The sequence below is a fragment of the Notamacropus eugenii genome, chromosome 5 (genome assembly GCF_028372415.1).
Source record: "Notamacropus eugenii isolate mMacEug1 chromosome 5, mMacEug1.pri_v2, whole genome shotgun sequence".
Lineage (NCBI taxonomy): Eukaryota > Metazoa > Chordata > Mammalia > Diprotodontia > Macropodidae > Notamacropus > Notamacropus eugenii.
This window is the reverse complement of record NC_092876.1, coordinates 56963459-56984424: the sequence shown is the minus strand read 5'-3', so window position 1 is coordinate 56984424 and position 20966 is coordinate 56963459. Positions and strand designations below refer to the sequence as shown.

The window sequence follows — 20966 nt, the reverse complement described above, 5'->3', positions numbered from 1 at the left end:
CCCCTTGCACCTGCCACCCATCCCTGAACTGAGTGGCTGTTCCCCCACCCAGGGACCACCTGGGCACCAGTAAGTGCTAGCAGTCCTGCCTCAAGCAATGAGGAGAAGCTAAGGCTCTGGGTCTGAGAGCTTAGAAATGCTGTCAACCCGAAAAACAACTCACACTCTTTACTGTGTTGTGTTATACACACCTGGCATTCTGTCTGGACCTAGAAAGAACCTCAGAATGTAAAAGGACCCTTAGGAAACAGAATATCAGAGCTGGGAGGATCTTAGAACACAGGATGTCAGAGCTAGGTCTTAGAACTCATGATGTCAGAGCTGGGAGGACCTTAGAACACAGGATGTCAGAGCTAGGTCTTAGAACTCAGGATGTCAGAGCTGGGAAAAATCTTAGAGCACATTTTATGGCCTTCCTACTTTCCAGTGCATTATTCAATCCTCATGGAAACTACTAAGAAGATGACTTTCTGTTAACTTTTATGAGCATCTACTACTAGATACTGGATATTATCTTCTCATCTTACAGCAAGTTCACTAAAATCAGGGAAGTCCACCCAAATGACAAGCAGAAACTAGAGCCAAGGATGGTGTACCTGCTAAGTGAATGACCTGTCTCTCCCCACCAAGGGAGAGCCAACTCATCCCATGCCTGACCTTAAGGAACTCCAGGAATGCTGGTTTGGTGAGACAGGCTTTCTTGATGATGGACATGGCAGTGGTAAAGTTGTTGACATAATCACTGTACACGTCCAAGACCATGGACTTGGAGAACTAGAAACAAAGAAGATAGTACAAAAAATGTTATACCTATTTCACAGATGGGAAAATTGAGGTTCAGAGAGGCTGGGGAACTTTTCATAAGGTCCTATGGTTTCAAAGGGCTAGAGACAGGTTATGTGTCATTCTTGACACCAAGTCTAACACTCTTTCCCTTGCTCTACAATCTCCTCTCCTTCTCACAGGTCCCTGAGACTAGTGACTTAACACATGGAAGAGGAATGACCCAAATGAGGAGGGACAGTGTCCTCAGTCTGAAGGCAGAAGTCATAGGAGTGGCTGGAACATGGGGCCACAGCTGCCTTGGCACCAGGATGCTACCTCCCATGCTCGCTGTGTGACTCTGTATGAGTCACGAACCTCTCTGGGCCTGAGTCCCAGGCCCTGCTCCTGGACTGCTGTGTCATAGGAAACAATTTTCTAAGTGCCATAGCAAGGGGCTACAATGGGGAAGAGCAAATCACCAACGTCAAGTATATGCCTAATATTCCAATACATTCCGTGCTTCATCATGGTGAGGCAGATTAAGGAAATGAGAGCTTTAGGGAGAAAGACTCTGGATGCTCCCATTCCCATGTCTGAGCTTCTCATACATGGAACAGGAATAGCTTGAGGAAGTTTCATAGAATCACAAAATGTCAGCCGTCTAAAGGAGGGCCTTAGAACCCAGGATGTCAGAGTTGGGAGGGCCTTAGAACACAGGATGTCAGAGTTGGGAGGGTCCTTAGAACACAGGATGTCAGAGCTGGGAGGGCCCTTAGAACACAGGATGTCAGAGCTGGGAGGGCCCTTAGAACACAGGATGTCAGACTTGGGAGGGCCCTTAGAACACAGGATGTCAGAGCTGGGAGGGTCCTTAGAACACAGGATGTCAGAGTTGGGAGGGCCCTTAGAACACAGGATGTCAGAGCTAGGAGGGCTTTAGAACATAGGATGTCAGGGCTGGGAGGGTCCTTAGAACACTGGATGTCAGAGCTGGGAGGGCCTTAGGATACGTTGTCAGATAAGGCAATAATAATAACTTAAAGTGCTATATAAATATCATTCATATGATATCATACAAAAATATAATATCCAAATTTGATATTAATATAATACTATTTTCATTCATACATCCATACATATAAATAACCTTCAAGCCAGTGTTCTTGCTACCCTGTTGCTGGCAGACTAAACCCCTTCTTGGGCCCATGTGGTTCACAGGTCCCCTTCCAAAGCAGACTGTACCTTCTCTTTTCACAGACAGAGAAGGGATGAGGCACTGGCGAGAAGGGAGGGAGGGATGCTGTGGCACATGCCCACTCACCGAAGCCACAAAGAGGTCACCAATTTTCTCCGTAGCATCCCACTCAGCCACGCGAGATGACAGGGCGATCTGAAACATGGAGTGGCACTGCAGAATCTCCTTCAGGCGAAAGAAGACCACCTGGCACTTGCGGGCACTCAGCACCTTGGGCTCCATCTCCATCAGGGGGTTTCTATAATCCTGTCAGAGGATGGTGGTAGTTAGAATGGGGGCCCTTTGCCTGTGGGAAAATCAGACTCAACTCCCACACACAGGAGTAACCATTGATCTGCTGGACCAGGGGATGGGCTTTTGTGTCTGCATGGAGGTGTTTCCACCTTCAACCTCAACCTACCATCCTCACAGCATTTGGGCACATTAAACATATACCCCGAGGGCAGAGGCTTTCAAAAAGAACAGCTAGACTAATGAGGCAGGACTGTGTTATGAACAGAGAGAAGGAAGATTGGTGTTCAAGTCCTGGCTTTCTGACCCTAGTTAAGTCACTGAACCTCTCAATGCCCCAAATGACTCTCTAAGACTAAAATTACACAACAGTTACTGAGCTACAGTGATAGAGTTCCCTCTATCAGGGGACTCAGTTCCACTGTGTCCCATCAGGGGACATAGGTACACTCAGTTCTGCACCACCACCCCCAAAGGAAAAGTGGGGAGGAAACACTGTCCCTCCCATCATGGAGCTCCCAGATTTATGGAGGGAGCATCCCTAGCTTGCAGAAACCCTCAGTCTAATGGGAAAGACACAGTCCCTGTCCTCAGGATCTCCTGGTCTATTGGGAGACACAGAAAAAAAACAGTGTATAGCAAAAGGACTGGCTCTGAGTGTGGGGAAGGGGCAATGAATGCCTGGATGGATAAGAAAGTGAGGGGGTTAATAATGAAAAATAAGACATCTAGTGATAAGAATATTTAGACCCATAAGGGACCAGTGTTATCTCATTCAGCCCCTTCATTTTACAGAGAAGGAGAATGAACCCTTAAAAGACTCAATGACTTGTTTCAATTCCTGGACATAGCAGAGAACATAACTAGGATTCGAACCTATATCCTCTGACTTCAAATCCATGGCCCTTTCCTTTAGAGCATGCTGCTCCCTAATTATGAAGGGAGGAGAAAAGATCTCAAAGAATCCTTAAGCTAGAGATGAATCAAAGGGTGCACTGGGAGAGTCAGCCTTCCCAAAAACTATGTGTCTCTGTAGAACTTTTTGGATACCATATATCCTGGTGATCTGCCATCTTTATGATGGCTCCTGCTTTGGCCTCTTCCACTAGGTCTTCACACAATACCCCCAAGGCCCCAAATTCCTAGTCAATTGCAAATGGATGGGACTTATAAAAAGTCCTTTTCTCTGTGTACATGACCTAAGGTCAAATATTGGGTTTTGCTCATCATAAGGACCCTTCAAAAACATTCAGTTGAATTATAACAGCTAAAAGATTCCTATGAAGACTTGTTGAGCCTTCAGCCCTGGTTACTCTGGAAGGAGAAGAGCAGGAATTCCCTCCAATTTCCCAGAAGTCTCCTAGAGACCCTCTCCTTGGCATACCTGAAGGATCCGTTTCAGGGACTCCACATAGCTTCCCTCACTCTGCACAATGGACCGTAAGATGTGACGTCTCACTACCTATGAGGGCCAAAGAAAAACCAATGAGTTAATCAGTCATGTCCACATAGCCAGCTTCTGGGTGCTTGCACCTCTCCTGGGGACAAAGGAACCAAGGCCCCTGAGTTTTGGGAGCTTATAATTCAAGAACATTAATATCCCTTCATCCTCTAACCTCTTCTCTGAAGGTGTGTTCTGGCCAGGCTAATTAGTCCTTTTCCTAACAAGTTCCAAATTACCTCTACATACCAGGATGGCATAAACACGGACAGATGCCACTGACAAGAGTGCATGAGAAAGAAGTCTGATGGAGGGTCAATATTTTCAAGGCTTCCTTTCCAGTGGCAACTCAGGTCAATGGGCATCTGTGCAAGGTCAACAAGCTCTATGATAACAGCTTAAATTTTAGATTGTTTTACTGTTTGCAAAATACTTTACATGGAAAGGAATTGGGCTGGTTCTCTTTGGCCCCAAAAGAGAGAACTTGGACTAATGGGGGATGGGGGGAGTTACAAAGAGAACAACTGAGAAGGGATGTCAGTAATATCTTCAGCTGTCCAACACTGGAAGAGATGGTTGGTTGGAGAGGTAGTGGAGTTCTCCCTTACTGAAGGTCTTCAGGCAGAGCCTGGATGAGCACTTATACATGGTGGGGGAGTGGGAGGAGCTATACCTAGAACCACAAAGGACCTAGATCATCTAATCCAATTCCTTCATTTCACAGAAAATTTCCACCGTATCCTTATAGAGGATACAAGAGGATCCTTAAAGGAAGACAAGTTGAACAGGATCATCAAGGACTCTATTAAATCTCAAATGCTGTGAGTCTGCGATTCCATAACTTACCTCATTTGATGTCCTCCCACCCTACCCACACACACATACCCCACTCCTGTAAGATATATAAGTTAGTGTAGGTATCATCACCACCTGTTTTATTTCAATTTTTATCATCACCATTTTTTTAAAGAGAAGAAAAGTATGTCTCAGAAAGAGTAGGAGATTTGCTCAAAGTCCCAGAGTTAGCAGGCAACAGAGATGAAGGTTAAACTCAGGTCTGACTACAAATTCAATCTTCTTTTCCCTAAACTATATGGCTTCTAACAGGCAGCTATTTGTCTTCAGTGGACTCTGGGGTGGATTTTCCTTTTCCCTCTGATTTCCCCTTCTCCTACCTCACTCTTTTATTTTTTCCTTTTCAGCCTTCTCTTTTACCCACACCTGAGGTTTTCCAATAGCACTCAAGGGCTCCGCAGAGCCTCATCAGTGATGGTTTGGAATAAATAGTCATCAGGTCATTCCTCTCAAATTGCCATGTTGTTGAAGGGTTCTGTGGTCCACAGCCTCACTCTGTCCTCCCTAGGGGTTACCAGTGGCACCCTGCAATCCATAATGATCTTATTCTCAGATTTAGAATATCATATTAGTTATATTAGCATATACTACATGGTATATTAGAATTATCAATATTAGTTATGTTAGAATATAGCACATTAGTTGGGTATATTACATAGCTCCTTGGAGGGGGTGAGTGATTACTGCTGGTCACAGAAGATGCTAGGATGCTGGGAGGGGAATTTATATAATGCTTACAAATGTGTCTTTAATAGGAAATGCTGGCCAGCCCCAGTAAAAGAACACTGAACCAAGAGTCGGGAGATGACAGTCCTAGAACCCATCTCTACCACCAACTAATCACCTCCGGGATCTCAGATGAGTCCCTTGTCTCTGGGCCTCCATTTCCTCATCTATAAAATAAAGAGCTGAAATTGCTCTCTAAGGTCCATTCTTGCTCTAATATTTGATATTCCATATTCTAATATGTGGTATTTCAAGGTTCCTTCCAGCTCATGAATCCCATCAGCTGCTAAGATTCTATGTTCTAAGGCTCCTTTGAATTCCAACATTCTATCTATATACCTTATATCTCTAACATTCTATGGCTTAAACCTTCCACTCCCATTTTGATTTCTATTGTGTTTTCTTCCCTAGAAACTCACACTGCCTTGTGTTGTTTCTCACTGGTCCTTACCACCAAGACAAAAATAACAGTTCCCATTCACAAATGAGAAAGCCTCAGACAGATTTCATCACTTGCTTGACGTCACACAGAAAATCAAGAACAGATATGAGAACAGATTGTGAGGCATGGTAGGACAGAAAGAGTACCAGATCTGGGATCCTGAGGACCAGAGTTCAAATCTTGACTTTTCTACTTACTAGCTGTGTGACCCTGGGGAAGTCACTTCCCCCTCTGCTCCTCCACTTTCCTCATTGGCAAGATGTTTGATAATACCAGCCTTACAGGGTCACTGAGCTAAATGCTTTGAAAGGTTCAAAGCACCGTAGGAATGAGAGTGATGGCTCTTCAACTTTCAGTCCACTTTTCATTGCCATTACTGTTCTAGCCAGCATAGACTGGGTAGTTCATTATGCTACATAGCTTCTTGGAGAGGGTGGTTGATTAGTGTTGGGCGGAGAGGATGCTGGGAGGGGAAGGGAATAAGCATTCATATGGTGCCTACCATGTTCCAGGCAGTGTTCTAAGCCCTTGACAAATATTATCTCATTTCATTCTCACAACAATCCCAGCTACGAGGGAGAGTGCTGTTATTATTCCCATTTTACAGTTGAAAAAACTGAGGCAAACAGAAATTAAGCCCAGGGTCACACAGCTAATAAGTATCTGACGCTGGATTTCAACTCAGGTCTTCCTGATTCCAGGCCCAGTACTCTATCCACTGTGCCACCTAACTACCTCTGGGGGGCGAGGGCACTCATATTTGCAGGGTCAATTCCTATAAGTTTCTGTTGTGGCCAGGAATGGTTCCATTCCCCACCCAGCTATAACAGTCATAGAGAGCCCCTGGTCATCTCCCTCCTCAAGGCAAGAAGCTCATTTAGACAGAAGTAAGGAAATAGGAACCTTCTCTACTTCAGTTGGCTTCCTTTCCCCCACTCCATGTATCCACCCACTCCCCAACAGACCTGTTGAGGGCTGAGGCCATCGGGCATGGGGCCCAATTCCGGAGCTGGGTGCTTGATATCAGAAACAGTGACTTCCAGGAACCCCATGTCCTCCTCTTCTGAGTCACCTAGAAAAACAAACCAGAATCAAACTGAATCCTCAGAGCTGGGGATTCAAGGATGGATCAACCCTCTTCCCTACCTGTGGACAGGACCAGGACAGGACGAGGACTCAAAGATTCCAAGACTGTGAAGCTGCTCAAAGAGGATATAACCTTTTCCCACCTCCACCTCCTCCTCAATTCTACAGAGCCATTATGTCCTCTGAAATAGAGGCAAAGATCAATAAGCTCCCCATACTGTGAGCTCCATGAGAGCAGGATCTGTCTCTCACCTTTTATGCCCTCAGTGTTTAGCAGAGGACCTGGGACATGTTAAGTGCTTAATTAAAAAGTTAATTGATGGATAAGGTTTATGATTAATACATTTGTTTTCTCAGATAAGTCAAGACTTCTATGGGATATTAAAGGTGAAGGATGACCTTAGAACTATTTGGGGTCACAGTTCAGGCAAGTCTGTTGACCAGAATCAAAAACCCAATTCAAGGAGACCACGCTTAATGAGGCACCAGGAGATGGAAAAGGGCTCTGAGGCTGAGAAGAGAATACAGTTTCCTTTATGGCTCTAGATCTCTGATATATAAATGTGGTAATCTGGTGTTCTCCCCCTCCAAGCAAACTGGACAACAGTGTTGAGACATCTACATGAAGGGAGGACTTTGCTTCCTAGGACCTAACACAATACTCTGCCTATAGTCAGTACTTAAGAAATGTTCCTTGGAGCTTGGCCCCAAAGAAGTGCTATAATAATGTAGCTATAAAAATATCGTACTAAAAGATGTGACTATATATGGATATTTAAATGGTGTTAAATGAAGTAAATTTTCTATTTCTGAAAAAAAGTAATATAGCTCCCCTAAATCCTTTGCAGAAGTGGGATCCTATGGGTGGGGAATGTTGCATACTCGATCAGATTTTTTCAGTGTATTGATAAATTTTGCTGATTTTTTTCTGTTCCTTTTTTTCCTTTTTAATTGTTATATGAAACAGCTTTCTAGGAGAGGGAAAGGGAGGGATACAGAGGACATTTAGATGATATAAAAACAAGAGATGCCAATAAAATTTATTCTTTTAAATACTTATTGCTTAGGTGACCCTGGGCAAGTCATTCAAAATATCAAAGCTCTAGGCAACTCTCTGTAATTTGCAAATCAGTTACTGATCTGAATTGGTAGAGAGAGTATCCCTACCAGGAGTTTCCTGCCTGATATAATCAAGGTCCAAACCTCACTCCAAAAAAAAAAGGGGGGGAAGAGTAGAGATTAACTGGACTTCCCCTTCTGGACTGTACCATGAGGTCTGGTCATCTCTCATAGAAGGGGGATCAGTGGCCTTAAAGCTGGAAGAAACCTTAAAGACCTTAAAGATCATCTACTTCAATCCTCTCATTTTACAGAGAAAAAATAAAGACGGGCAGTGATTTGTCCAAGGTCCATGGCAAGTCTTGGATTTCCATTTCCTGGACACTTAGGGCCAGTATATTTCAACACATATAGTAGCTAACAGAGGGTCTCCTGACTCCAAATCTAGTACATCCTATACTGAGTATGTGTAGGCAAGTAGGAGGGAGGGAGATGCCGCAAAGAGAAAGGAGGAGCCTCCAGTCCAATACAGATCAGGAGACAGCTTCAGTGGCAGGCTTGTTGGGAGAGAAGGGAGAGGAAATGGACAGAATCCCCAGCATGTCCCCTGGAACACAGCTGACAGTGGGGATGGCAAGAGGCCATCAGCCATTTTCCCTGGTCCCAGTGCTGTCTCCCTAGCATCAGCACAGACTAGACAAGCCTGACCCTCTTTGTCCCCACTGCCCTAGAACTAAAAATAGTTTTCTTCTGAGTGCCAAAACGGGAAAAGAAAATGCCTGTTGTGAAGAAATGTGGGTGGGTTTGTTTTCTTTCAAAGGAGAAAAGCAGAGAGCCCCAAAGAATCCTGACGATCTGAGTTACAGGCCCAGAGGAGGGTAAAGAGGGCAGGGGTGGGCTGTGACTGACAGAAAAGATGAGAGTTATACAACAGGGTTTCTGGACTCTTGTTTAGGGGTCTTCCCGAGCTTTAGGCCCACACAGGAGAGGAGAAAGCCACATTGTAAGAATGCTTCTGAAAACAAGAGCTGGCTGTGGGCAAACAGGAAGTGGGGGTCATCAAGATGCCAGGGGGGCTGAGAGAGAAGCCAGCACACAGAGCCAGACAAGCTAGCTGAGGAAGGGATGTGCCTTACCTGAAAAGGAGACCGAGGAGGAAGAGGAGGAGGGGCATCGGATAACAGTGTGGGACTGGCAGAGGCTGTCCCGCTTCACCCACATTGTGTCCCCGGCATTGCCCCGAGCCCACCGGAGCCGTCTGCCAGTTAGCTTCCTCTTCTCTCCTCCACCACCACCGAGGGTTTCCATTCTCGGCTGGTGATTTGAGCTGGGGCTATTAATAACGCCTCTGGAGGGAGGGTCATTTTACCAAAGGCTTTGGATGAACTCTGGGGGTGGGGGAAGACTGGGAGATGGAGAAGGAGAAGGAGGGAGGGTAGGAGAAGAGGGAGGGGGGAGAAAGGGAGGGGGAAGAGAAGGAGGAAGAAAGGAAGGAAAAGGGCTCACTAGCATGGGGGTGGGGAGGATGATATCTATGGGAATATCCTGCTTCGGCTATGCTCGGCTGACCAATCTTTCTCCTTTCCCTGATTTTAAGATCCCTCCCTTGCTGGGTTGATCTCCCCTGATCACTGAAAACCACTGATCCCTGAAAGAAGAAATCTTGGAGGCGTTAGGAGGCAAGTCTTGAGTTTCCACTTCCCGACCACTTAGGGCCAGTATATCTCAAGAAGAGTCCCACTGTGGACCAACATGCTAGGAAGGGGAGAGAATGAAGGGAACTGGCATTACCTGCTGCCCTCCAATCCTAGGAAGAAAGTAATTCAATTGGGGATCCCTGCCCTACTCTTGCCCCATATAACCCCCTTCTGTCACACAACTGTCAGCCAATGAAGAGAAAATGCAGTTTATGGAAAGGCAGTGAGTGTGTTGAAGGAGAAAAGAAGTTATGATTTATAGTTAATCAAGGCTTGGGTCCCTCTGTGGCCCAGTTCCAACTCTTAAATATATGACCTTTCCTTTTCTGAGCCTCAGTTTCCTCATCTGCTCAGTAGTGATACTTGTCCTAGCAACTTCACAAGAGTGTTGTGGAGAAAGTGCTTTGTAAGCCTTAAAAGAATTCTAGAAACAGGAATTCTCTTATTTTAGACATCTTAAAACCCCTTTCTGTCCCTGAGCCTCAGTTTCCTAATCTATAAAAATGGCTTGTGGTAGGAGCAACATCTACTAAGGATGCGGAAGACAGGTTAATGAACAGAGTTCCCACCACAGATGCAGCTATTCAGCTATTTAGACAGCACAGTTCATTGTATGAGAAGCCTGGGATCCCCTAGTGTTCTACGAACACTTAACAAACCAGGGCCTATTCTAATCCAATCAATCAATAAACATTTATCAAGTGTCGACTCTGTGCCAGGCACTGTGCTAAGCTTGGCGGGGTACAAAAAGAGGCAAAAGACTGTCCCTGCTGCAGGGAACTTACAATCTAATGGATTTCAGGGAAGCTACATCCAGCGGCTCAATGCTCTAGTCTCCATAAATGCCCTGTCTGTTATTGTTAATTGAACCTCCTTTAGTTAAAGGTCAGGTGATCTCTGTGTGTCTCATTTCGTGCCAGTCCTGAATATAAACCACCAGATGGGCTGACTCAAGCCTGGCTGAGAATGTGTGGGTAATAACACTTAGCCTATGGACTTTTGAAGGGATGTGGTCCCCAAAAGTGTTTTGTAAATAAGCCTTATGACACTAGAAATTTAAGTGATAATGATGGTGAGGAAAAAATAAGAAGAAAGAGGGAGAAAGGTCCCCTGGAGGTCCCCTAGGGTTTTCTGGGAGAAGAGATAAGTGCCTGTGGATGAAGCAATGGGCAGGATAAGAATCATGGGCTTATAAACAACTTGAAGGGACTAACTCAAGGGCATCTGACCCAAACAAAGGAGGAAACTGAGATCCACAGAGGTGAAGGGACTTACCCAAGGTAACACAGCTAGAAAGTGGCTCAGATTTGAATTCAGAACCTGTGACTCCAAACCTGGTATTCTTTCCAACATACTCTACTGCCTGACTTTCAAAGAGAAAGGAACTTGGTGGTAATTTCTTGAGGAAGAAAGAACAGAGCTTGTGAGAAGGGGAAAATCAGGAAGCTCAGATGAAAGGGGTGATGAAACTGAGTACTCAGCTGAAAAAAGCCTGTGGGCGTGTAACCCCCAGACTGCCTTTGAAGAACATCTCCTCCCTCACCCTGGGTGAGGCTCACATCCCCTCTTGCCCCTGCTGCCGGACTCCAGTCAAAGGCAGAAAGAAGCTGGTTTCTAATAGCATTCTGAACCCACAGAAACAAACAAGGGGAGGAGACAGAGAATGGGGCCAGCATCTCCGAAGGGCGCCCCAAGATAAGGGCGCTGGTTGAGTCAGAGAAATAGAGGACCTTAGTCACAGCCACATGTTAAGGGGCAGGACCTGAGGAAGGAGGTAGACAGTTGGGTCTGGTACCACTAGAGAAGGTGCAAGGGGAGGGAAAAGGGGCGGCAGAAAGAACTCTTTGGAGTCAGAGGATCTGGGTCCAAATTCTGCCTTTGCTTACACTGGAGCAAACCACAAACCATATGACCCTGAGCATCCTCATTCAGAAAATAAGGGCAGTGGAGGCCTCTGAAGTTCCTTCTGGTCCTAAATCCAGGCTCTGATGATAATGGGGGAAAGGCAAGATCCTCCACCTCTCCCAGAGCAGCCTAGACACAAAGCTACCCTACAAAAGACAGCTAGATGATGCGGTGGGTAGAGTATTGGGCCTGGAGTCTCAGGAAAGACCCAGGTTCAAATCCAGCCTCAGACACTTACTAGCTGGGTAACCCTGGGCAAGTCACTTCACCCTCATTTACCACGATTTCTTCATCTGTAAAACGAAGATAAAAATAGCCCTACCTGCCAGAGTTGTTATAAGGATCAAATGAGATAACCGTAAAGTACTTAGCACAACGCCTGGAACATAGTAGGTACTCCATAAATGGTAGGGATCATTACTATTAAAAGTCCAAATGGTAGCATTAGACACAGTGGCCCTGTGGTACCCCTCATTCTCCTAACTGGTCTACCTGTAGTTCCCCACACAAAAGACTAAGTCTTGTATATCCATGGGCTGTTTAACATCACTGCTATCTCTTCATATTCCTAGATCTCTTCAAGATTCAACTCAAGAACCACATTTGACATTCTGATGACCAGAGTTGTGGCTGCATCCTCCACTGGGAAAATTTGGTAAATTGTATCTTTATTTATTTTTATATGAGTGTCTATTTATATTTATATTATATTGTGTATATATGTAACAATATATGTATATTTACTTATTTGTACATGTGGTATATTTACATTATATTTACATATTACATAATACACTTATTTATTTGTATATATGGTGTTTCCACTTAATAGAATGCCTTGAGGGAATGCACGGTTTCATTTTTTACCTTCATACCTGGCATCCAAGTCAGTACAATGCTTGGCACAAAAAAGAAACCTCAAGGGCCATCTAGCACGACCCTCTCAGATGAGACCTAGAGAGACTGACTAGTCCAAGGTCCCATAGGTAGCAAACATCAGTGCTGGGATTTGAATCAAGATCCTCAGACTTCTGAGCTGGAGCTCTTTCTACATGTAACACATCACACTAGCTACATACCCTCTGAATGAATGGAAAAATGAATCTGTGCAGAAGCCCATGCTTAGTTCCGAGGGAGCCATAAAATTTAGATAAGACACAGTCCTTACTGTCTAGTAAAGAGAAAAGAGGCCAACACTGATACTTACTCTTATTAAGTGAGAAGTACAAAGCAAAGGGTCCTGAGAGGATCAGAGAGGGAGGCTGAGAGCAAAAAGATCTTTCAGGGAAGGCTTTCTGGAAGAGGGGGTATGGGTTTGGATTATGAAAGATGTTGTACCTAGGACTTCTTTTCTGTGCAGGAAGGAGACTTTGCGCATGACTGCCATTCTCGTCTTTTCCAGCCCATCCTTGGTCCCGCTCTTGGCAGCCTTCATGAGCTGGGTCATCTAAGGGAAGAGAAAGAGAAAAAAGTTTGGCAGAAGCAGAGAGCAGGGCATCATTCTGCCTTATATCTCATGTTTCTAGCCCAAGACATTCCCCGTCTCCTCGGCTCACTCTGGGCTGTGGGCAGCACCATCTCAGCCTGGACAGCACCTTACATGGAATACATGCCCAAATGAACATTTACTGAGATCAAATTGAACCCAAAATGGAGCTTCTAGCCACATCTACCTCCTTCTCCATCTTTGCTCCCTTCTTACTGAGAGATGGCCTGTAAGATCATAAATGAGGGTGGAAGGCATTATGGTGAAGAGGAAATATTAACGATAAATCACTTCAAAGGTTTACAAAAACAGTTTATCGTGTTTTACATACACATATACATTATATATACATACAAACACTTACACAGTGTTTTGAGGTTTGCAAAGTTCTTTACAAATATTATTTCATTTGATCCTTACAACCACCCTGGGAGAGAGAGATGATGTTATCCCCATTTTATAGTTGATCAAACTGAGGCAGACAAAAGTTCAGTAACTTGTCTGCAGTCACACAGCTTATAAGTGGGTGAGAAGGATTTGAACTTGGATCTTCCTGACTCTGGGTTCAGTGCCCTAATCACAACTATCATCAAGCTACCTGGTTTTTTTCCCCTTCAATATGTTATTTGATCCTAATAATGTTGTGAGAGAAGTATCATTATCCCCATTTTACAGACAAGGAAACTGAGGTTCAGAAGTTAAAAATGCAGAATCTCAGGTAGGATATAAAACAAAGCTTCTTGACCTCAAAGTCAGTCCTCTATGGGTCTCAATTTTTTTTTCGTATTATTCTTTGCCATGGGGAATTAAGACATACTACAGGAGGGGCAAGGGATGGGGTGGTGGATAGATTCAAATATGCATTTGTGATTGATGGCACATTTAGACAAAACTCTAAGCAATGCAGGGCTTCAGTTTCCTCCTGTCAAAACATCAAGGATCTGTCATTTTCCTGACATGGGAATTTTCAGTGTGGGATTCTCCATCTGCTGATGAAAATTCCAAGTCATCTAGGATGGAAAGGATCACAGACTTAAAACTAGAAGGAATTTTAGGGGTCATAAAGTCCAGCTCTTCATTTTTCCAAAAAAAGGAAAAAGAGGCACAGAGTTAGGAGACTTGCCCAGGGTCACACAGTACCAACTCCTCATTTTTCCAAAAAGGGTATCTGAGGCAGGAGATGCCCAAGATCATAGTTACTTAGTGTCTAAAGCAGGTTTTCCTGAACCCTAGTCTTCCCATCTCCAAGTCCAGCCCAGTATCTACTACTCTGTGATGTCTTTCTAATCATACTTCTATTACCAAAAGGATTGTTGTGGGAAGAACATTCTTCAAATATTATCAGAAGGTGAATTCCTTTCATTCTTGGGGCCACCACAGGTTTTACTGTTCAGTTTTTAAGATCTTGAGACTTTCAGGGAGATGACAATCCCTGGATGGGGCATAATAGAAAGAGACCCAGTGTTAAAATCAGGAAACCTTAGCTTCAGATCCTGATTCTGCCACTCAGAAGTTAGGTGACCTTGGATAAGTCATTTACCCTGAGCCTCAGTTTCCTGGTAAAATTAGGGAAATTAGATGAGATGGTCTCTAACGTCCTGCCCAACTCTGAAAAAAAAATATCCCAAGACTGAACAGGCCATGGAACAAATGGTGGACATATTTCAGGGACAAGATTCTCAAGTGACAGCAAAAGTGCCGCTGTGGACCCCTGGCATGGAAGGAGAGAGGTCCTGCCAGCCCCGCCTCATCTAAGAGCCTCCAGACTTTTTATCATTCCCTTTTCAGTGACTTTTCCTCCATTTGAGGCTCCCTATTATTGACAGGGACACCCACCCTCTTGTAAAAAGAGGGCCCTCCCATGGGGAGCTCCTGCTGGACCCTTTACTGTTCTGTTTTCCTAGGCTCCCTTGGCCACTGACCTTCAAGGCTCAAAGTCTCCTTTTAGGGGAAATGGACAGGGGAAGACACTGGCCCCAACTTAATGTCCTAACTCCTGAATGACTCTGGGCAAGGTATGTCATATTATCAGGGGCCTCAGTTTCCTTATGTCGATAAAAATGAGGGGGTTGGATATCTTTTTCTAAGGTTCCTTCTGTCTCTTATACTTGCTTTTCTAAGAGCTTTCCCACCTTTGATATTCCATGTTCTAAGAGCCCTCCTAGCTATCACATTCTCTGTTCTAAGGACCCTCCCAGCTCTGACATTCTGTCTTCTAAGGGCCCTCCCAGCTCTGATATTCTGTAGAATTAGGATTAGGGTTAGTGTCCCTCCCAGCTCTAACATTCTCCCTTCTAACAGCCTTTCCAGATCTAACAGAAAACCTGTCACTGACCAACCTTATGGCCTTAGATGACTCATTCCTTTCTCCGGACTTCAGTTTTCTCCTTTAAAGGGAGCTCTCAGTCTTTTGAAAATGATATATGCTGGAAAAAAGTCCAGGAACTTTCAAACCCCAAGAAGGGTAGTTTCTGTGACTGGTGTTTCAGGACTGAGGAGTTTCCCCAGAATGCAAGGGGAGGAGGGGCAGGTTCTGAAGGGAGGGAAGTAGAGGAGAGCAGGAGATGCAGGAAGTCCCTGACCACAGCTGGGGAGGCCTCATCCCAAACCATGGTAGTGTCCAGGGCTTTCAATTTCCTCCCCAACAGGTCTCCTGGGCCCCCTTGCCACTCTGTTTTGTCCGTGGCTCACATCCTCCTAACCGGACCAGTGTGGTGCAGTGTCATGGAAAGAGAACCAGACATCATAGCTCTAAGAGCCCTTCCAGGAAACTCCCTTACTTTACGGAGGGGGAAACTGAGGCCTACAGAGGCAGGTCCTACTCAGGGTTGCACAGGAAGCATCAGAATCTAAGTCCTCTGACTCTAGAGCTAATGATCATGGCAGACATAGACGGATAGAAGGGAGCTGTTCTAGATCAAAAAAGAAGATATAAGACAGATATAGATATAAAGATATCTACGGATAGAACAATTCTAGATCAAAGAACCAAAGCCTGAGAACTTAAAGAAAGCTCAGAGGCCGTATTACAGATGGGGAAACTGAGGCCCAGAGAGAGAAAGAAGTTCTCACAAAGGTCATTACACCACCATCACTACCCACTGCCCCCCATTTCTATAGCTCTTTACAATGGACACAGTCCTTTCTTACAACTTTGTGAAGTAGGTTGGACAAGGATCATTATTAACCCCATTTTACGGATGGGAAAACTGAAGTTCAGAAACATTATGTGATTTTCGCAGGGCCAAAGAGCTAGTAAGTGCTGGATCCAGGTCTCTCCCAGCCCCAAGTCTGGGCCTTGGTTCTCCTTGGGGGTACCATATTGATGGCATTGGTGTCAGAAAACAAAGCAGGCACCATGGGGGCAGGCAGGCCCCCTTTCTCCCCTTTCTCCAGAGCAGTAGTGCTATAATCCAGGCCCAGAAGCCTAGCCTCCAACGAATGGGTCCATCCACCTCTGGGAAGTTATCCCACCTGGTATAAATGAATGTCACACCTGAGACAAAGAAGAAGGATCAGGGGACATTGCTGTCCCTCTCCTACTCTGTTCCTGAGAAGCCTATGGAGCAGATATCACCCCATAGCTCTATCCCTACTCCTACATTTACTCCTAAAGGTATTATGGGGTCACATATTTGCAGCTGGAAGGGACCTTAGAAGCCATGTTGTCCAAATCTCTCATTTTACAGATAAGGAGACTGAGACTCACACAGATGCCCAAAGTCACACAGTTACTAAGTGACAAAGGCAGGATTCAAACTCCCAGCACTTGGACTCCAAATATAGCACTCTTTCTATTGTACCACATGGCCCCTCATGCAAGAAATGAGAGTCATTCCAGGGAGTAGAGAGGGAGATGGAGCCAACAGGAAGCCAGAGTAGTAGAGTGGGAAAAGCTCTGCCTCCAGAGTCAAGGAACCTGGGTTCAAATCCCAACACTCACACTGACAACGTGTGTGACCTTGGGCAAGTCCAATCTTCATGAACCTCCCTTTGTCCATTCTTCTAAGTGAAGAGGCTGGACTGGGTAAATGGCTCTGAGGTGCCTTCTCAGTACAAGAGCTGTGATCTTCTAGCTTGGGCTTGGATCTCAGCCCTCCCCCTTGTAAGCAATGAGGCTTTGGAGAAATCTCTGCTCTGGGTTTCAGCTTTCTCATCCATAAAAAATGAGATTGGATGAGTTCTCAGATCCCAGCTAGCTCAAAAGTCTTCCACCCTAAGCAACACCTAACATTGAGAAGAGTCAAGGAGACATAAGCATGAGTCAGGAGGCCTTCTATCACATTCTACATCTGTCCATTCTTAGCCCTAACCATGGAATCTCAGAGTTGGCAGGTCATATGATGTCTCAGACAAACCTCAGTTTTTCACCTATAATCTGGACTCTTCCAGTTCAGAATTCTATAATCCTATAGACTGGGGGATTGAGATGGGACCAAAGTCTACACCCCTTTGTCCTTCAACATCAGACATCAGGAGTCCCACTTACCCAGAACTGGGATAAGAGCAAGATGTCTCTCGGGTGTTACTGCCCACTAAAGACTTTAAGCTTTTACTGTAACACATGCAGCTTGATCGCTCACAAAAAAAAAACCCTAAGGGTAACAGGGAGAGGAATTTTCTGCCATTAAAATCGTTTTCATAGATATACATATACGTATATATATACATATATATGCACATACACATACACACATGCATTTTATATATGTATATTATATATCTATATACACACATGTATACATATATATGCGTGCACATTATGGGTGTATATCTACACAGACACATATATACATGCACAAACACACATATTTATAAAAAGTTGCATGATAAAGCATCCATCATTACATACCCCTGTGGATTACTCTTAGAAGCTGCATACCTAACCTACCTCTAGACTCTGGTGTTTGGCTCTGGTCCCCCCACCAAAAAAAACCTCCTCAAAAAACCTAGAAACATTTCCAGAGGGTAGGGATACAGACTCATAGAAGAAATGAAGCAAGGTGATATAGTAGGACCTGTAGTCAAGATGACATAAGTTCAAATCCCTCCTTAGATACTTCCTAGCTATGTGGCCCTGAGCAAGTCACTTCATCTCTGCCTGCCTCAGTTCCCTCATCTGTAAAATGGGGATAATATCAATTATCTCCCAGGGGTTGCTGTGCAAATAAAAAGGGAAAATATTTATAAAACACTTGGCAGATTTATAAATGCCTACTACAATTAAACATCCACAGCCCAGGTGGCGGGCTGATGACAGGTGGGGGACAATACCTTACAATCGTATTTCTGCTTCAGGTCCTGCATGTCTCTCCCCCCAACTCTTAAAGCCAAGATGTCCCTCTTAGTCCTGGCGTATCTCTCCTTTAACCTAGACAGATCAGGAGAAAGCTGGAGCCCCCAAAGCAGTCAGGCAGGCGGACGGGCAGGTGGCGGGCAGGCAGCAGGCAGAAGGAAAGCAGGCGGAAGGAGCGGGCGGGAGAGGAAAGACACAAAAACACAAACAAGAGGGAAAAAAAAGAACCTCAGGTAAAGCAGCAGATGAGAGGCCAGAAGATCCTCAAGGGATCAGGATGGATGGGGGACCTGCAGACCGCTGGAGCCCCTCCCTCAGGGAGGCCTGGGGAAATCCACCTATGGACAGTCAGAAGCTGTGGGACCCAAGGGCTGGAAATCAGTTGGTGCCCTGGGGAGTGAGCTGAACTCACATCCCTCAGGATGCCAGGGGGAGGGGATCGGCTTCCTCATTGCTCATGAGACATAAGGAAGTCGGTGCCTGGGGAAGCCTTGCACTCAGTAAGTCTGACACTCTATAAATGTTCGCTTAGTGTGAAATGAGCAAAGGAATATACAAATAAATGCAATGAATGAATATATGAATGAAGAGTGAAAGAAATCTAGAGGGAATCTGTGACTGATGAATGACATATGGATGGATGGAAGGATGGACAGATGAAGGAACTAATTAGTAAATGGACAAATGAATGATGAGTAAATGAAACCATGAATGGATTCAATGACCGATGAATGAATATATGAATGGATGAATGGGTGGACAGAAGTACAGATGAATGAATGCATGGGAGAATGAATGAGTAAATTAACAGTGAGATAGTAATATTTTCCTCACTCATCTCATGTGATGGCAAGTTTGAAGCCTCCAAATAAAAATGGTGACATTTGGATTTTATTCCTGTGTTATCTAGAGAACAGGCTTATACAATAAAATGAAAGGCTCCTCTACCTCCCTAGGTCTCATCGCTATTCTGAGATGTCAAAATGAGAAATCAGATGTGATCTCTAAGGTTCCTTCCAGTTCTGACCTTCTGTGTTCTAAGGGCCCTCCCAGCTCTGAGATTCTGTGTTCTAAGGGCCCTCCCAGCTCTGACCTTCTGTGTTCTAAGGGCCCTCCCAGTTCTGAGATTCTCTGTTCTAAGGGCCCTCCCAATTCTGACATCCTGTGTTCTAAGGGCCCTCCCAGCTCTGTTTTACTACCTGTGTCCAGTCACTAATACCAGAATCTTAACAGGGCCTATGTCACAAGTTTGGTCCCCACCCACGATTTGGTCCCATCCTTTAGGCGCAAGACTTACTATTAAATCCCTAAAGCCAGTCAGCTGTCTAGCAAAATGCCTTAGCTATAAAGGGAAAGGCCAAGGGAGTATCTCATCCTATGTGTCAGAAAAAGATCTCAAAGCATGAATAAGCCCATAATGTCCCTCTTCACAGACAAATAATAGCATATGATTTGCTATCTGCATGTTACTTCTAAAAGGAATATACATATATACGTATATATACGCACACATATGTATATATGTATATACATGCACATATATATATATATAACCCATAGTTAGTTGTATACATATAGTGGGGCATATATGTATATGTGTGTAGTATATATGCATATATACACATACACATACACATACATATACATGTATTTCCCTCTACTTAACTGTGAGTCACTTCAACAGGCATTTCATTCAGCACCACTTATCAAGCATCCCTGCCCATGGTGCTTGGGATGGTATGGGGAGGGGAGCCAAACTATATGCCAGACACTGTGCTAAGAGCTGAGGACCAAAGATGAGTTAAAAAAACATCGCCCCCACCCTGAAGGAGCTTAGAGTCCAAATTAGAGAGACAGCATGCAAACCACTATGCACAAATATGCTCTAGGCCGGGCAGACTGGAGAGAACCTGCTAGGGAAGACACTGCCATCTAGGAGAGCTAGTCTGAAGGAAGCAAGGAGGCAGAGATGAGCAGGAGCCAGTGCCTGTGAGCAAAGGGCTGCCTCGGTCTTATCTGAATTCTGTGTTTCGTCCAGCACTGAGCCTGTTTTGAATAGAGTTGCATTCTTCAGGGGTGAGTCTGTCCCTTTCAGCCCACTGTGGGCCATCTGTGGATTCCCTGGGATTCCATACAAAAGAGGTTGTACTAGATGGAATGAGCCTCCCAGCACCTCCAGAGGTGGAGCAGCAGCCCGCTCCTGTGACCGCTTCTCTGTGTTGGAGGGTGTGACCCTTTCTAACTCCCCCAGCCCATGGAAGAAAGAGAGTGAAATCCCAGCTCTGCTACTCACCTAAGCACCCTTGAGGTGCTTATCTTACCCGCTCTGGGCTCCAGTTTCTTCTCTTTTTTTAAACTAAGGATCAGAGATAGAGATCTAGCAGGAGCCTTGGAGGAAGTGGTCTAGCCTGCCCTGCACATAGACTTTACAGTTGAGAAAAGTCAGACTGAGGAAATCTAAGTGATTTGCCTAAGGTCACACGGAGAATGGGGTTGGAGGGAAGGAAGGGGAGAGCTGGACTAATCTTCAAGGTGATGTCTTTCCTTAACGCAGGACACACAACAGACAGCAAGCAGGACATAGGGGTCAGGGCATGCAGCAGCTCCACTGGCCAAGCTCATTTCATGCAGCAAGGGATCTCAGAGCACCAAAGGGTAGTCCCTGCCCCCCCCTCCCTGCAAACTATCCATAGCCCCTGGGAGGCTGTTTTTCCAAGGAGTA

The 20966-nt window shown here is 45.0% G+C and overlaps 1 protein-coding gene across 15 annotated transcripts in view; it reads right to left on the bottom strand.

Moving 5' to 3' along the window:
• The window catches only part of ARHGEF10L (Rho guanine nucleotide exchange factor 10 like), a 250377-nt gene that overhangs the window by 95503 nt on the left and 133908 nt on the right, over window positions 1-20966 (bottom strand). For 8 of the 15 annotated variants that reach the window (XR_011967038.1, XR_011967037.1, XM_072609073.1 and 5 more), the window contains 6 exons: window positions 18223-18339; window positions 12801-12909; window positions 6681-6787; window positions 3636-3713; window positions 2087-2266; window positions 658-774 (listed from right to left, as the gene is read on the bottom strand). Coding sequence is in view for 13 of the 15 variants with exons in the window: in XM_072609073.1 (XP_072465174.1) it covers window positions 658-774; window positions 2087-2266; window positions 3636-3713; window positions 6681-6787; window positions 12801-12909; window positions 18223-18339 (708 nt within the window). In the remaining 2 variants the exon portion in view is untranslated. Of the gene's footprint in view, window positions 1-657; window positions 775-2086; window positions 2267-3635; window positions 3714-6680; window positions 6788-8996; window positions 12139-12800; window positions 12910-18222; window positions 18340-20966 lie in introns of those variants that run through there. The other 7 variants (XM_072609077.1, XM_072609078.1, XM_072609081.1 and 4 more) reach the window with 2 other exon arrangements.